The 16052-nt window shown below is 39.2% G+C and overlaps 2 protein-coding genes across 2 annotated transcripts in view; both read right to left on the reverse strand.

Annotated features, from left to right (window-relative positions):
- tmem65 (transmembrane protein 65) overlaps positions 1 to 8501 on the reverse strand; it is a 29272-nt gene extending 20771 nt beyond the window's left edge. Inside the window, exon 1 of the mRNA XM_014990591.2 lies at positions 7853 to 8501. Coding sequence (XP_014846077.2) covers positions 7853 to 8147 — 295 coding nt within the window. The 5' untranslated portion in view covers positions 8148 to 8501. The remainder of the gene's footprint in view (positions 1 to 7852) is intronic.
- Positions 8502 to 8936: 435 nt separating this feature from the next.
- rnf139 (ring finger protein 139) lies at positions 8937 to 15949 on the reverse strand. Its single transcript, XM_014990586.2, has 6 exons — positions 15235 to 15949; positions 13379 to 14034; positions 13015 to 13162; positions 12817 to 12923; positions 11703 to 11954; positions 8937 to 11610 (listed from the first exon to the last, which is right to left on the reverse strand). The coding sequence occupies exons 1-6, from the start codon at positions 15395 to 15397 to the stop codon at positions 10831 to 10833; spliced, it is 2106 nt and encodes a 701-aa protein (XP_014846072.2). The 5' UTR covers positions 15398 to 15949; the 3' UTR covers positions 8937 to 10830.
- Between the last annotated feature and the right edge of the window lie 103 nt (positions 15950 to 16052).

The raw sequence follows: 16052 nt of genomic DNA on the forward strand, positions 1-16052 counted from the left end.
TAAACCTCTGCTGCCGAGGACTGCTGTGTCTGTAAGCTCCAGACAGGTGAGTGCAGAAAATAGTTTCCTTTGGGAAGTCACTTTGTCAATTTCAGATTCCACCATTCAGCCTCAGATTATAGATAATGATGACAAATATTTTTGTAGTGCCATACTTCTATATTTTTGGTGACATGAATGGCTAGGAAAAAAATAAATACTGTTCTCTATTGTAGATGAACATCCACTGCATTAAACCACAAACAATGGGCTCTTTGCACCTAAGGCGTTGACGTCACATCTCCAGGAGCTAATGCGGCTCACTTTTTTCCGCTTTGAGTTACCATGACTGGTAGAAAAGACTAAGTCGTATTTCAGATGCAAAAAAACAATACTATTAACATTGTTGTCTTCCTAATATAATGGGCTTTTAAGTTTTCGTTAATTTCCAAGCGATCCTGAATTAAGAAGATGGCTTGTAAATATCTGTCGCTACCAGCTAACGCCGCACAGCAAAGTTTGCAGCCTTCACTTCACTCCGGATCAGCCTAAAACTACCGGGGATACGGATGGTAAATAAAGGAGCCTCCCTGAGTTATTTCCATGGAATCACTTCTATATTCAGCCTGAAAGAGTTTATGGGAACCAGAGAGCAGACCAGAGCCAGACAGCCGAGCAACTGATCCGCCTGTACATACTGCTGTAAACACTGTCCTATCTGAGCTCTTCACAAGAAACATGCAAAGGTAATAAAACGAAATAACACGGAGACATGAAGCAACACGGTCATATTTTTCTAAAAGCAGCAACTTTGAACCTGAACAGCTGAACCAGATCTCTGACACCAGAGCTGCGCTACTGTCAAGCTATGAGGCTTGTTGAGCTTCGTCAGGCTTCGGAAGTAAAAAGTCCGAACCGTAACCTCCCCGTTAGTCTGTGACACTAACGACAATAAACACACATAATATACTTGAAAATAAGATAAATACATTGTCCGTTAGAATGTTTAGATACTTAAATAACACATTTTACAAGAACAATGTCCGAGAATATTGCCTACTAGCATAAGCTAACGTTAATGTTAGCCACAAAGTTTAAGTAAAACTCACCTTCGTGTCAGTGAATGTATAACGAGGTGAACATCTTAAAACCTTTCTCCAGCTGACTTGTTGGGGCTTCGGATCGATGTACAAACCTTGGCCAAGCACTGCAAGCAGCTAATGTAAATGATATTTGTATTGGATCGGAAACAATCGAGCCGCTTTACCCCGAACGCGGAAGCTGAGGTGCAAAGAGCCCATTGTATTTTAAGAGCTGCAGGTGAATATAAATAAAACAATTCAACCCGTTTTGTTTTTTTCCTAATGTTAAGACCCCATCATCTCAGAGGGAATAGTTAACATTTCAGGGCTGGCTATCAGGAGGAAGGCTCCAGGTGAGAGGTGGGAAGAAGACGAGCTGATTTGCATGAGCATTTCATGGAAATGTGGAGTTTATTTAAATAATACAAGCACTGGAGACTTTTTGTTGCTTGAAAGAGAAATAAATGGAGTGCTGAAGTTTATACACAGATGTTAGATTTCAGGATTGTCTCAGGGAACTTCTGAGTCCAGCGTTGTTTTGACATTACATAACTAGAGATATATGTCAACCTGTAGCTATATGTAGGAACAAAATGATTCCCAGTTGATTACCATAGTAAATCAGAAGTTATTTTTTCAACAGTGTCAAAATAGCAGATAAACCAACTGCAGCAAATTCAAAAAAAATATGTGGAACAACTGAATATGGTGCCCATCTCTGCCAGCAGAAACAGAAAGGCGAAATACCCTTGCACTCATGGCACGTTTGTTGCATCAGTAACCAGCCACAGGCACCAGTAACGTACTCAACTGTTGCATCTTGTTTATTGTATGTCTGTGTAGTCTGTCTCTGCATTAGGTGAAATTCTCTCTTCATAGCAGCACAGTTTGACTTTACATTAGCCCTTAATAATAACCTTTTACCAGTGAAGTAAAGTCCTATTCATAACCTAAAATCCCTTGTGATGCCACCCAAGCTGCCTTAACAGGAACATTCTAAAGCATCATTATCTACATTAAAACCCAGGACTGTGACCACTGCCCATATGTCAAAGCAGCATGAGCCATTGCAGATTTCCACAGTGATAGTGCATTTTAATTGGACTCAGTGGGACATCTTGTCAAGCTGGAGCAGAAACAGAAAAAGGCAGAAGCTCAATGGTAAACAACACAGATACTGTATACTAACTTTTTAATTTGAATGAAGCTGACTTTAAGCTCAAGGGTCATTTTCACTGCAATCGTTCTGGTGAATCAGTCAAAGTATTTCACCCAGCAAAGCGACACTTCCTTCAGACTTCTGACAGGAATTAGGAGGTTTGGACAACAGCTTTAACGAGATGTCATGGAACAAGATCTAGGGACATCAAGACAAAATAATATTTCTTCCCAAACGGAGGTCTGTCTAACTGCTGCATCAGTCTAACTTATTAAGAGCGCCCAATAACAGGAAGTATTTTCTGAATCGTTCCCCTGTTGCAGTGATGGCGTCCACAAACAAAGATCATTGTCGGCTGGAGAACGATGATGGCAACATCCTTTCAAATTATATTAGTTGCAGACTCTTCATACCCGGTGGAAACACAAAATAAGAACAGACAAAAAATTTTAAGAAGATGCCGCAAACAACTTTTTTAAAAATGAACTGCTACCGACCAGCATTAGCAACTGCTTTTTAAGTAATCTGAACTGTAATTGAAAAACTCTAGCTAAAAAGCACAGCTAATTTGACAAGTGAAAGCTGAACTACATTCAGAGCTTTAGATTTATGAAACAACAAAAGCATGAATTTACAATATGAATTTACATGTGGGGTAAAAAGGAAAAGAGGCTCTCAAGAGATTCTTTTTCTCCAGATGTTTTTTCCTAACTGCAGCTCCAACTCAGTCACAGCTGGTCTGTCATCATATGACTTGACAACAGACTCGGTGGCTAATATTAATGATGCTCCAGGTAAACATGAACACATCTTTGTTTGCTGCATTTTAACCATAAATTGTACTAAAAAAAAATCTCTCTGAAGCTGTGATTTGTTTTGTTAGAGTTTTTGTTATATCCAAACTGATTTCAAGATAGTCAAGCCAATTGAATGCATTAAAGAAGTTTACAAAATGCTCAAAATGTATATTTATTGTAATTTAGTAAGTACCGTGTCAGAAATGTTTTGGAGCTCTGAAGTAAACACTTTCACCCTCCTCGCTGCTCCTGGGTGGCATTTAGCTCATTAGTTGTTAGAGTTAAAGGGGTTGAAGTTGCTAATTAGCACAGACGTTCAGCGCCAACGTCTTTCTCTACTCAGCTACATGGTCTAATTAAAACATTGGACAGTGCAGCAGCATGATGTACTGCTATAGTTAATGATACTGCACAATAACACAGTAAAACGGAGCCAAGAAGATAAGTCAGTATTATAAACATAAAGAAATCTCATTCACTTCCAGGCCAATTTCGTCTTAAAATATTCGCAGTCACTCAAATTAAAGATTCAAAATCATGGGCCCAAATGTGTGGGTTGCGGCCAAGACTCCATGATGTGAAGTACAAATTTATGATGTTATTAGTCCTGATAATGCCACATTTACATCACTCTTCTCCATTTCTGCTGTGTTTGAAATGGAACTTGAAACACTAAATGTAACCTTACCACAGAAGCCAACAGCAACAGTTTTTTTTCTTAAATCCATTATTGATTTAGTAAGTATTATTGAGAATACAATAAGCACCAACAAAAACAGATGACACTCCTAGATTGGCTGATTTACGCTGATTGGCATGTCAAGTAGCATTGTGCCAAAGTATTTCAGCTTCTCAAGCTACATGTTTTTCCCCAATATTTTAGAAATGGTCTGCCAAAGAAAATACACAAACATTTTGTAAATAATTTCAACTTATGTTTCATAGAAATGTCTGTGAATACTTAACCACAAATAGGGAGGGGTCCAGTGTACGTTGGCAAATATTATTGCATTTCAAATAGTATTTTACAACACTGATATTGCTTACACACACAGGTTTTTAATAAGCATAGTGGTAGAGGCACTGGTTTGGAATGAATCCTTTTACTCAGTTTTGACAGACCATTTTTTCAGTACTAACTAGTCAATCATTGATCAGCGTCGTTTGTGGTGAAACTGTCATTTTATGTCAGCGCTGTCAAATTGGTAGTGCATCATCGGCATGGACAACATATCGTCAGTGCCAAATTTCTAATGTAAGAGTTCAATGTCTAAGAAGTAATTTCCTATTGTTTGGGTCAAGCTGTCTCTAAAGGGGCTCCTTTTGCCAGTTTGACATTTACTGCTTTACAAATCATGAAATGCCAAAACATTGTGACCTTCTGTGTTGACTTTCTAGGGACTCAACACAGGGAAAATCAATCTAATGCTTCTATTAATTCATTTACTTTTTTTTTCCATTTTGGGAAACTTATTAAAAAACATTTTCAGCCAAATATATCTATTGTTTTTAATTCTTCATGTAGAAATTGATTTGATATGAAATGTCTTACACAACACTCTCTGCAAAAAAAATAAAAATAAATGTGTTACCAAAATAATTCAATTCAAAAACACTTTATTGATCCCCCAAGGAAATTAAATAAATGGGTAAGGAGGAGAGTAGCAAGGTTCATTGGGTTCACTTATGAGTCAACCCTAACAATACGAGTACAAAACATAATGCTGGGTCTCTGGGTAATTAAGAGTCTCTGAGGAAACATCAAAGATGTCTTTCAGATTGAACACACAAGCTTCTCTCCTTGGTTCATCAATGTGTAAAAGAAAACCCTGTTATTCACTGGGCAGTATAGAAATTACCAGGTGGAAAAGGAGTATTAGCTAAAGAAAAAGCTGAATTTCCGTCGCCTTAATGAGCAGCTTGGGTGCACGGTAATAATTAGCTGTCTTGTGCAAAATAAAAGGATAAAGACAGTCAGGAGGTACAACTTTATCTCTTCCAGTTAAAACAACACATCTGCAACAGTTTCAGTATTATATGACTTTTTGAATAAGACGTTAGATTTTGGGCAATACCATATAGCAAGCAGAAGAAAAACACACGACTCAACAAAAGTTATTAAAGATTAGAAAAAACTGATGAGTTCAACTCAGATTCTCCATAACTGGCAGGTTTGTCAAGTGTAAAACGTATTAGTCTCAGCAACACAGAGCACATCTGAAATCCATATGGCATAGACCAACACATGGAGATAAAAATCATGACTTTTTTCCAAGCAAAGAACATGCAGATTTCCCTGAAGTTTTGAACTACTGACTCAGAAGATGGTTTTAGTGTTTTGGACATTATGATGAGTCACTCTGGTCTTGAGACAAATTGCCTCAAGATCAAATGAAACCAGCAATGACTTCACAAAACAGTCAATGTTTCTACCAACTTCCACAGTCTTGAAATAGAGCTGGTCTTATGACTGAGTAAACAGATTACTGTAGTGAAAACAACATATTCCTGTTCCAAAGCAGGAGGATATGAGCATCAGCATCCTTCGCTTGTTCCATGTAGAGCAATTTGTGAGCCAGAAAAGAAAGAAGCTGAGAACAGCTTGGCACAAATCCTGGATAGAAAAGAACAGCCAAGAAGCGCAGTAAAGCTCACAAAGATTTTGTAATGGTGAGCAACACATCATAAATGGGTCATAAATGACTTGTAGTGCTTTGACAAGAGTATAAGATTGCAGCTTTCACCCCTCACAAACATGTTCTTGCATAGAACTCCAAAGGGCCACAATTAAAAAAAATCAATAAATGTCAACTTATATGTGTCAAAAACCAATTAAAATGGAAACAAGTAAATAATTTATTAAATATGTATAATTAAATTAGTCTCATAAATGACTTTATTTGCGAGATATAATTAAATAGGCAATAATCAATCAGCAGGTGAGGGTCAGACTTGGATAGTAACTATGATTTGTCAGTAGAGACCTCATTCTGCAGGTTAACCAATCGGATGTTCAGGTCTACATAGTGAAACACAGTGATATTTACATTTTTATATACAGTAACTCCAGAAATATTCATAACTCTGACAGAATTCAATTTGTTTTTTTAAATAAATTTGTTTCTGTTAGTAAAAGGGATCAGGTTGTCTTTATGTAATAAAGGACTTAGAACTGCCTTGTTGCTGAATTGTGCTACACAAATAAACTCGACTTTACTCTCAGAGGATAAATATGGATGCAATATTTATCAGCATTAACACCGGTGTCATTTTTTAACAAAATGGTATCAGTTCTATAAGTAAAACTTATAGAACACTGTTATTGGCTGATAGTAATAGCAATGTTTATTTTTATCTTGGAGTTTCAGGAGAGTAAGGGGGTTGCTCATGTGGTATTCGTGTAGTGATAGTGATGCAGCCCAGGACTGGGTTGTGCTTAGCTGGCGTAGAAAGGCAAGGTCACCACTATGGTCATTTTTTACACTGTTGAAAGGTTATTAGACATTCGATATCAGGACAACTTTTCATATCTGTGCACCTCTAATGATGAAACCATATAAACACAGGTATCAATTTTGGAAAAATAAATTTAACATATTTTTAAAAAATTTATACTGAGAATTGCTTATAGGTTTCATAATGGTCAATAAGAAAATGTATTGGCACTGCAGCAATCTAACCCTTCTGATAACTGCTGGGGTATTTTGACAATGTGTCCTTGTCTTTGAGATTGTAAGGTGTCCTTACCATCACCCTAATCTTAAGCTCCTCTCACAGGTTTTCTATTAGTCCTATGTCAGCCACTCCAAAACGTAGTTAGTTTCATTTTGAAAGAAAAAAAAAAAAAAAAAAAAAAACTTGTTAAAATTAAATGGGTACTTTCTCCCTAAATCTGCCTGCTGTATGAATAATTTTGGACTTAACTGTATGATATTGACATTTATTGTTTTTACTTTTCTAAAACAGAGATGTGTATTTGTTTTATTATTTATGTATTTAGTCCATTGTCATGTCATGATGATTATTCTCAGTTTAATCTGAACACCAAGATAAATAACTATTTATGATTTTTCTTTTCTTTTTTTTATTTATTTTGGGACTTCTGTACAGGATGAACAACCTTTCTGACAGACTGGAATAGCAGGAGTGACACACTGTGGGTCCATGTCTCCAGGTCTAGATATATGCCTATAATTTAACATCAACCCTGGTCCTGAAGGCACAATGCCCTCCAAGTTAAACATGCAGGGAAATGCGTCTTGAGGAGCAGGGCTGGAGAAAAATTACAATTTACAACATGCAATCTACTTCGTTTCATATCAATACACGTATGAATGCTTCTTCTGCTGGTGTTATTGCTAAATTAAGTTTAGCTTTTTGGCCTCCAGTACCAACTTTGCAGTTTACTGACAGACTGGTTACTGTTTATGTGTGAAACAAACCCTTCTGCTTTAAGGGTACCACTAAAATTAGTGCAAGTTCAACAGCAACCGCCTGATGTTATCACGTTTACATCAATATGTCAACTCATTGTAAGCTGGGGGCTTGATCTTCTGATTTATTGCAGCCTCTATAATTTATAGAATTTCATTTAAACTTTAGCACAAATAAAAAAACATTGGTTAAATAAAATTTCCTGCCGACTTGTAGAGTTTACTAACAATGGATAAAGTTTGCACCCTGCTGTGCAACAATCCATAAACTAAAGCATTTGACTTCACTCATGTGGGAGCAGTATAAATACTGGCGCACTGCCTGCGAATAGCCTGTGGCCTCCCATCAAATCTCAGTTTGTCATGGAGTTGCACCTTTAACCCGAGCTGTTAATTTCTTACCTTGAGCGATTGCTTTGGACTCGAAAATCTGAAGCTCCTGCAGTAAACACGTCCTCTCATTCGGGTGTAGGCGATAAATAAACTCTTTGGCCCTTTTGGGAGAGTTGAGTGTCTCCCTGGGCTCGTTTCTCCCATGTGTTCCCATCCAGCAGCACGGCGAGTGTCGCGTTGTCCCCGGGAGTCTCAGCGCCACAACCGCCGCTGCTGGAGACTGCCTCAGTCCCGACGGTAACTTCTGTACAGTCGGCCAAAGAGCTTTCCGCAGGCATACCTTAAGCATTGTCCCGGTATACATAACTAAGTCAGATTATAACATGTAAAACCTAATTTATATGAGGGTTCTTCGAACGGCGAGGTACGAAGACGACTCTCCGCTCCACCAAAGACTGGCGCTGGGGCTCAAAGTTGCGTGTTGGTCGGTCCTACTAGCCTCATTCGACGTCAACTAAAGAATGAATTGACGACTTTTAAAATCTGTAAATCCCAAGCAACACGTTGAGAAAACGGACATAGTCTGTTTTCGCGCTGTCCGTCGCCCAAACCTCATGATCTCCTAAAAATGGGTGGTCAGGAGTTTAACACATGAAGTTCAAGCCGAAACCGAACTGGAACTACAGGAGAGTCAAGTCAAGAGGAAAACCGGAAGCTGTTGATTCAGAGTTTAGAAGTAAAGCTTAGTGTTTCCGGTTCTAATTTTCATAATAAATTTAAACATTATTCCGAAGGATAGATAAATTTTTTTATCCTACTTATATTGTATTTTTACATAGCCAGATCTTTGAATGTATATCTATTTTATTCATTTCATGAAAATCAAAGAACTAATTATTTGTTTCCGTGACTTAAGAATTGCAGCCAAAATTTAACAATCTGCAAAGAGTTAATGTTTGGAAAGCTCAAATCAAGTCCATTAAGGAATCTGGTAATACTGAAACGTTAGCACTATGGTGGAACAGCACCCTATAGTGGCTAATTGAATCAACATCTTTATACATTACATTTTACAGTGGATTAGTATTTAATAATGTTAAAAAAAAGTTTGGAAAACCACAGTAAAAATTTGCAATAAAGACAGTGGTCAAAATGCAATATCAAAGACAATTTTATTTACATAAGTCTTTTTAAAACAAAAGGCAAAATTAACAGCTTTTACCTTTCAAAAAGCTTTAAGATTAAACTAACAATCAAAATCCTTCACAGCTCGAGCATATTAAAAAGCACAGCTTTCCAATCATATTCCCTAACACTTGATCAAGTTCCTTGTAGGTCATCTTCAACTACCAGTATGTATGTGTTATGATCATCAGCTTGTCGATAAACCCTCACAGAATTCAAAATTATTAAATCTTTACCACAATACTCAGATCTATGTTTGAAAAATATTTTTTTTAAATCAAGAAATTCAATGTTAAGATTTCTAGATACTGAGGTTGACTAAATTCTTGTTTCAAGGCAGAAAAAAATAGACATTTCAGTCAACTTGCCTTAGTCATGTACCAGGCATTAGCATTTTTGAACAGTAAGAAGTGTTGATCAAAATTGCAATGTATGTCATAGTGTATATGATAATTTGCAAAAATCAGAAAACAGTGGTAGTTTTAGAAGCCTTGGCTGCCCCCATGTTATTGAAGAAACTCCTGCAGTAGAACTCGAGGCAAGAAGCTCACACCTTCAGCCATATTGCACAAGGGATACATTGAAAAGTAATGCTTTAAGAAACAAGACTGCATGTTTAATGACTGATATAACCATCTGGAAAATGACATCCATCCAGCAGAAAAATATTTCACCTGATATTTTAAAAATACTTTTTCCCTTTCAAGTAATGTGTACAGAAGAGTTGGCAATTTTACCATCATGTTTTTTTTTTAATTGCAACCGATTTTCTTTTTCTAGAACCAGTAGTCTAACTATAAGTAAGTCGTTCTGCACCTGAAGCAGGAATTTAACCTAATTGTATAACTTGTGCAGAAAAATGTAAATATTAATAGAAACAAATCACCTGAAACCTTTCATATTACAGAGAAAATGTGCACAGGTTTCATCATATGTACGACAACGTACACATTAAGTGAGGTCACAGAAGAGACCAGTAGTAAGCAATGAGAGGTATATCAGGGACTACAGTAGCAAGTTAATCTTTAATCAAACGAACCTCGGTTTTTCCACCAGCGAGTGCCTTCACACTGGCCTATTTCACAAGGATTTCACTTAAAGGACAAAAATACTGAGTTCACGACAAACCTGAGCCAATCAAAATCTACAAATTGTTGAATGATGGGAGATCAGAGCTGGTTTAAGATGAGTTTCTGCAGCTTTCACAAAGACTAACCCCAAGAAACTCATCAAATCAATTACTTATGATTGAAAAGTGATTACTTTAGAAAAACTAAAACAGCAAGTTTGTCAAAGGACTAAGGTGACAACTGAGAGAATGGAAAAAAGGAGAATGAATCCAAAACTAAACAGATCTCAGAATTGAAAAATAAAAAAAGTCGCAGTGTTTAAATTATCCAGCATTTTTTATAAATTACAAGGGAGCATGACTGTTTTAAGTCACTGTCTAAGCACATTAAATGTCGGCACATAACCCAGAGGCATCCTGACAACACCGCTTCCCTGTAGCTCTTCAAAGACGAACCTTAATAAAAACTGACTTTTGTATAACTGCATCAAGGCAATGAGAATTTGAATTTTTTTTATGAATTTCTGATGACTTTTTAATGGAAATTAAAAAAAAAGAGCAACATGAGTTTCTGGTCTACATCTTGCCCACACATCCACTCGACACACACACACACAGACTGAGAGCAGCTTTTACTCTTTCCACAAGCCCTTATAGAGTAAAACTCAAAAGAAACTAAGGAGAAACAGAGAGACTGAGATCCCTGACAATTTTCCGAGAACAATTTAAGTGTTCTTTTTAACTTAAATATAATAAAGATATATGTATATTATTTTCTATAGATCCTCTCTCGTCAGTCTTCTGTAGAGTCTGTGTCGTCATTGATATACTCTTCTTCTATCGGTGTGCTGCCATTCTGAGTCCCCCACTCGTCTTCGTCGTACTCTATGCTGTCGTTGTCCTCCACCAAATCGTCGAGCCCCGGTGGTCCTCCAGCGGCGTGCGCCCCTGCTGCCGCTCCGTTTGGCAGCAGCTCGGCTACCGGCTGTCCGTGCGGGTTTTCTCCTTGAACTGGTGGGCCTGCTGCAACGGCGTCCTGCGGCGCTGCGTAGCCCCCGTTGTTGTTAGAGAAAGCAGCTCTGTCTCGGCCATCGTCCTCGACGTAAACTCTCTGGTGGCACATGGGGCATGTGTCCTGGATGTAAAGCCACTTCCTCAGGCACAGCGCGTGGAAGTGATGGTGACATGGCGTGAGGCGCGCCGAGCTGGCAAACTCCTGGTAACAGATGGCACACACGTCCTCAATGTCCCTCAGCTGGTCGCCTCGGACCTCCGGCAAGGAGTTGATCTTCTTCACGGCGGTGCGTCGGTTGATGAAGGTCTTCCAACCGTTCTTAGCCTGAAGGTAGATGTTGAAGTAGGCGTGCAGACACATCATGCAAGCACGAATCTTGCTGCCCGACTCAAACATCATGGTGTAGGCGCCGTTTCCAAACATGATGACACCAAACAGGAACTCGATGATGTTGCCGGTGGAACGCACATAGTAGACATAGTCATCCAGCTTCTCCCAAAGGACGTTGGAGAATCCGTCAACCATGAAAAGACCGTAGACCGTTAAAGATACCACGACCTGAAGCAAACGGAGATAAGAACGTGAAGCAGTTAAACCATTTTAAACAGCATCATAACTAATGCTAAAAGATTAAACCTTTTGGCACTCACCTTGAGACAGAGCTCAACACAGAAGGCTGTGACCGCGAAGAGCCACGTGTTGAGGGCGTAGTGATGCCAGAGGGCGAAGCTGAGCGCTACGGGGAGTATGAAGAGGGCCACGGACACCAGCAGAACAGGGAAGTGGCGGCGAAAGGAAGAGACGTGGGATGCGCTGAGGGACATCAGGACGGGGTCGGTCATGCCGTGAATAAAGTGCAGGATGGCCGTCAGTAGAAGGCACATGTTACGGCTCAAGCGGACCTTGGTGGAAAAGTGACACAGACGTTTTGTCACCAACGCATCGTTTCAGACAAAAACTCAAGGGTCACTATCTTCCTCATGAGCCTTTATCCCATTTCAACACAAAAAATGTTTATCTTACAGTGGAAAAGAAAAGTTTGAAGGCCACTTGTAATGTCTACAGTTTTAAGTTGTGTGACCTTCATTCAATAACATCAATGCTTTAAGTTTTGAAACCTTCAGACACCTGGGTGAGAGAAAAACTTCCTTCTGTTTTCTTGGACTGGTTTTGCTGCTCAATAGGACCAGCTGAAAATATAATTATGGGTGGAATACAGGGTTTTTTTAATCCTGATAAAATGTGAAAAAGTTCTACAGGTATGAAAACTTTTACAAAGCACTGTAAGAAAGAAGGCAATTGAAAAGATATTAAAATGAATGAGACATGGAGATGTTCGAGTGGAGCCGTCGAGTTGTTGAAATAATTGGTATTTACTCAAATGGTTCAGAAAGAAAAGGGGGCGGACATCCAGCAAAGATTGAGTCAACCACTGAGTTGCTGAGTTCAAGAAGAACAGCCTCTCTAAAAAAAGGCTGTTTGTCCTTTTACATCTACTCCACCCTGCACCCTTTGACCCATATTTTAATTAAACTGATGTATGAGTGCGTTTGCAATGTAAACCCTTTAATTGAATCTTGAGATGGAACTTTTAATCTGTGATTACTCATATAGGAATGTTAAGAGACAGAAATCTTCATCCACACATCCCAAAAAGGGCTATAAAAATATAAGAAGAAACCTAACAGATAAAATTGAAAGCAAAACTTAGTATAAATATCCAGTTTTAGCAAAAATACACGACGCTTTAATCCTGTGACATACCAAACGTTCATCTGGATCCAGGCTGCTGAGGCCAGTCTGTAGAGCCAGAATAAAGAATAGAACAGGAGCCACGAAGCCTAAGCGCTTATCCTCTTCCTCAGTCGAACCTGGACATTTCAAAGAAGATAAAGCTCAAAACCAAGAACCACTTTACAAAGTTTTGTACACATGCTTCTATAACACAAACAAAGCTAATACCTATGAAAGCTAGGATGCTGAGGCCAAGGTAGTGTGCCATGGAGGAAATGACAGCGCTCATGCCCAACACAGTCAGAGTGGAATCGCATCCAGAGATGATCAGGTTGCTCGTCAGATCCCAGAACACGTCCCAGCTGAACAGGTAACCCTAAAAACATCCAAAAAAAGTGATAATGAGACAATTCCCCAAAAACTGCACAGGAAATTTACAATTTAAAAAATTGAAAATTAAGAATTTAAAACACCTGCACAACTTAGGAAACTATTATTATTTTTGTTTTTTACTAAAATATTTCAGGTACTAAGGAAAAGGCATTCAAATTGATGGCATGTGGAAATTATCAAGAAACAAACTGCTACTTACTTGTGCATCAGAGCTCCCCTCCGTAACTCCACCTGCTGCATCTCCACTCTCCTTCCTCACCGCTCGCACAACATAGACCAGTATGAGTGCCTGGGCAGTGACCCGGCTCAGCCAGAACATTCGCAGAACATCGGGAAACCGGATTCTTTTCCATGTGTCTTCCAGCAGCAGCTGAAGTCCGTAAATCCTGTACATGTGCCGCACCAGCAAGTAGACGTACCGACACGAGTAGTAGAACCACTTCAGCCTCATGGCTAGGCAGACAGCTGTGTTTAGAGCGAGCGCCAGGCCCGAGACAACCGCCGTCATGTGCCTGACGTCCGCGGGAAGCTCTATCATCATCCCCCACAGAGGGATCATGATGTCCAAAACCACCAGAGCCGCAAACACCGACTGGAGATTGAGCAGGAACACGTATCCAATGCCAAACATCAGCTGGACAGCGGCCATGCCGAGCCAGAGCGTCGTCCCATTTCTGGGCAGCAGTCTGAACTCCAGTGCTGCTTTGCAGTATGCACTGTAGAAGTCTATGTGCGAGGTGGCGTAGTAGTTTATGAGGACTGCTGCCGAGCCAAGGAGGACAGCAAGGAAGAGAGTGTAGAACTTGAACAAGGCTTTCTGGGAGAGCAGCAGCACCACAGTGGAGATGAGGACACCTGAGACAAACAGCATACCACACACACTGTAAGCAATGATGATGAAAATGTTTATTGCACAAACTATTAATTTTTCAGGAAATATAGAAGATTGCAGATTTTCTGTTCTCTCTTGCTATTGTAGATTTATGTCCAGGGGTTATAAAGGTAAATAAAGTTAAATAATAAACATGATTATTGTTTTTAGGCATTATCCTCTCCGTCAGTCTGAGCTTGAGAAATTTTTCAAAGGAAAAGGAGGTACATTTGTGTCTCTCAATGTGCCTAGCTGGTAGGAAGTGCCCCCAAATCTTATACTTCTAATTGGTGGTTCTAAAAGGTGAAGTGTGCATCATTAACCTTCCAGACCTCCATTAAGGACTACTTTATATTCTTCTGTTACAATAAAAACCCATTAAAATACAATGAGGTTTGTGGTAATGTGACCTAAAAAAAGGTGTGAGCTTTTCTAAACCCTCTGTAAACGTGTTTTTCACGGCTTACAACCAAATTAAAACACACCAAAAAATTGCTTTGGCCACTTTATGCCAACTGTAAATTAAAAATGTTGTTTTGAGATTAAACTTCACTCTTAACTATCACCAAGAAGTTTGTACCATAGCCCTGAACCGTTCAAAGGTCTCCCACGCGGTAGCATTATGTAATCTGCCTGTTAAATCCATAGAAAAGATTTAGCTATAAAAAAATTAAAAAAAAACATATCAAAAGCTACACTAAAAATGTGTCATTCGAAACAACGCACCAAATGTTGTACTGGCGGTAGCCTTAGCTGTGTAACGTAACAATACATAAACCACATTTTAAGAAAGTTCCAGCTTCATTTGTAAAGGTAGAGGTTTTGGACAGGCACAATGTCAAGCTGCCAGAACACCCCCAACAGCTATTAAGAACGGCGAGACAAATATTGACATTGCACCTGTGGCTATACTCTTTGCGTTAGCAGTAACCGAGAAAGTCAGAGAGCTGTTAAAGACACAGCCGAATGAATAATAAAGCATACAATCTAGTTAAGCAGTTAATCAAACAGATCTGATCTGAATGCGTTCTCCTGCTGGTAGTTAAGTCGGCTTTAATCGGTCTGACAGGTGGTAGACAAGATAGCGCAGCTTCAGTTAGCTAGCTTAGCTGTCAGAGCTAGCTGTTGCTTGTTGACATTTACTGGAGGCTCTTGATCTCTTCCCTCTTAAAAAAAATACTTACCCATAACTCTGATCAACACTTTTCCTGTTGCCCCAGCCCATCCCGATCCCTGGTCGTAGTAAGAGTTAAAAATGACGTCGATAGTAAAAATACATGGAACTCTTAGAGCCACATCTAGCAACGCTAAGGCCTGCTGGCCTAATCGGGCTTGAGTGGACGCCATACGGCTTCGGAGGTGGTGTTCCAGTCCTGGTCAACTCCGAGAATCCATGTAATATCAAGCTGTGTAAAAGTCCCTCAGACAAACGCCCCTCTCCTTTCAAGTTTCGATTCGCTTTACATTTATTCGGGAGCTCGCAACCTGCTGCGGCTCGCCATGTTAGCCCTGCTCAACCTCCTGTTGCTTCTTCTGTTTCTGTTAAACGTTGAGCTCCTGTTTTCTTTTAGACGTCAGCCGTTTAGATGTCAGGGTGTTCCATCAGGTCCTGCGCTGCGTAGTCCCAGAATAAACTGCGAAGTTGTCAAAGAAACCGCATTTTCCTTCAGTTTTACTATGAGAAAGAACACTGAAGTTGCTGGCTTATTCAGGCGTAACGCTACGTAATATCAGCGTCTGTGGGTGTGGCAGCTGACGTAACATATTTTCCAAAACTATTCTGTCACCCACAGTTTAAAATTATCATATTATACAAAATATTTTTTTAAAAAGCGTATACATTTTAGATGTTCTTGAAGACGAACATCCAAAATTTCTGATAAATGATTTTTTTCAAAGACATGTAGTTGCTATATCTTTTTTTTTTTTTTTTTTTTAGATATGGTATGTATGCTCACGTTTGAAGTCACATTTGAAGCTAACACTTGAAATAAACTTGAAA

Source organism: Poecilia mexicana, unplaced genomic scaffold (genome assembly GCF_051168715.1).
Source record: "Poecilia mexicana isolate PSO_F unplaced genomic scaffold, ASM5116871v1 scaffold_11, whole genome shotgun sequence".
Taxonomy (NCBI): Eukaryota; Metazoa; Chordata; class Actinopteri; order Cyprinodontiformes; family Poeciliidae; genus Poecilia; species Poecilia mexicana.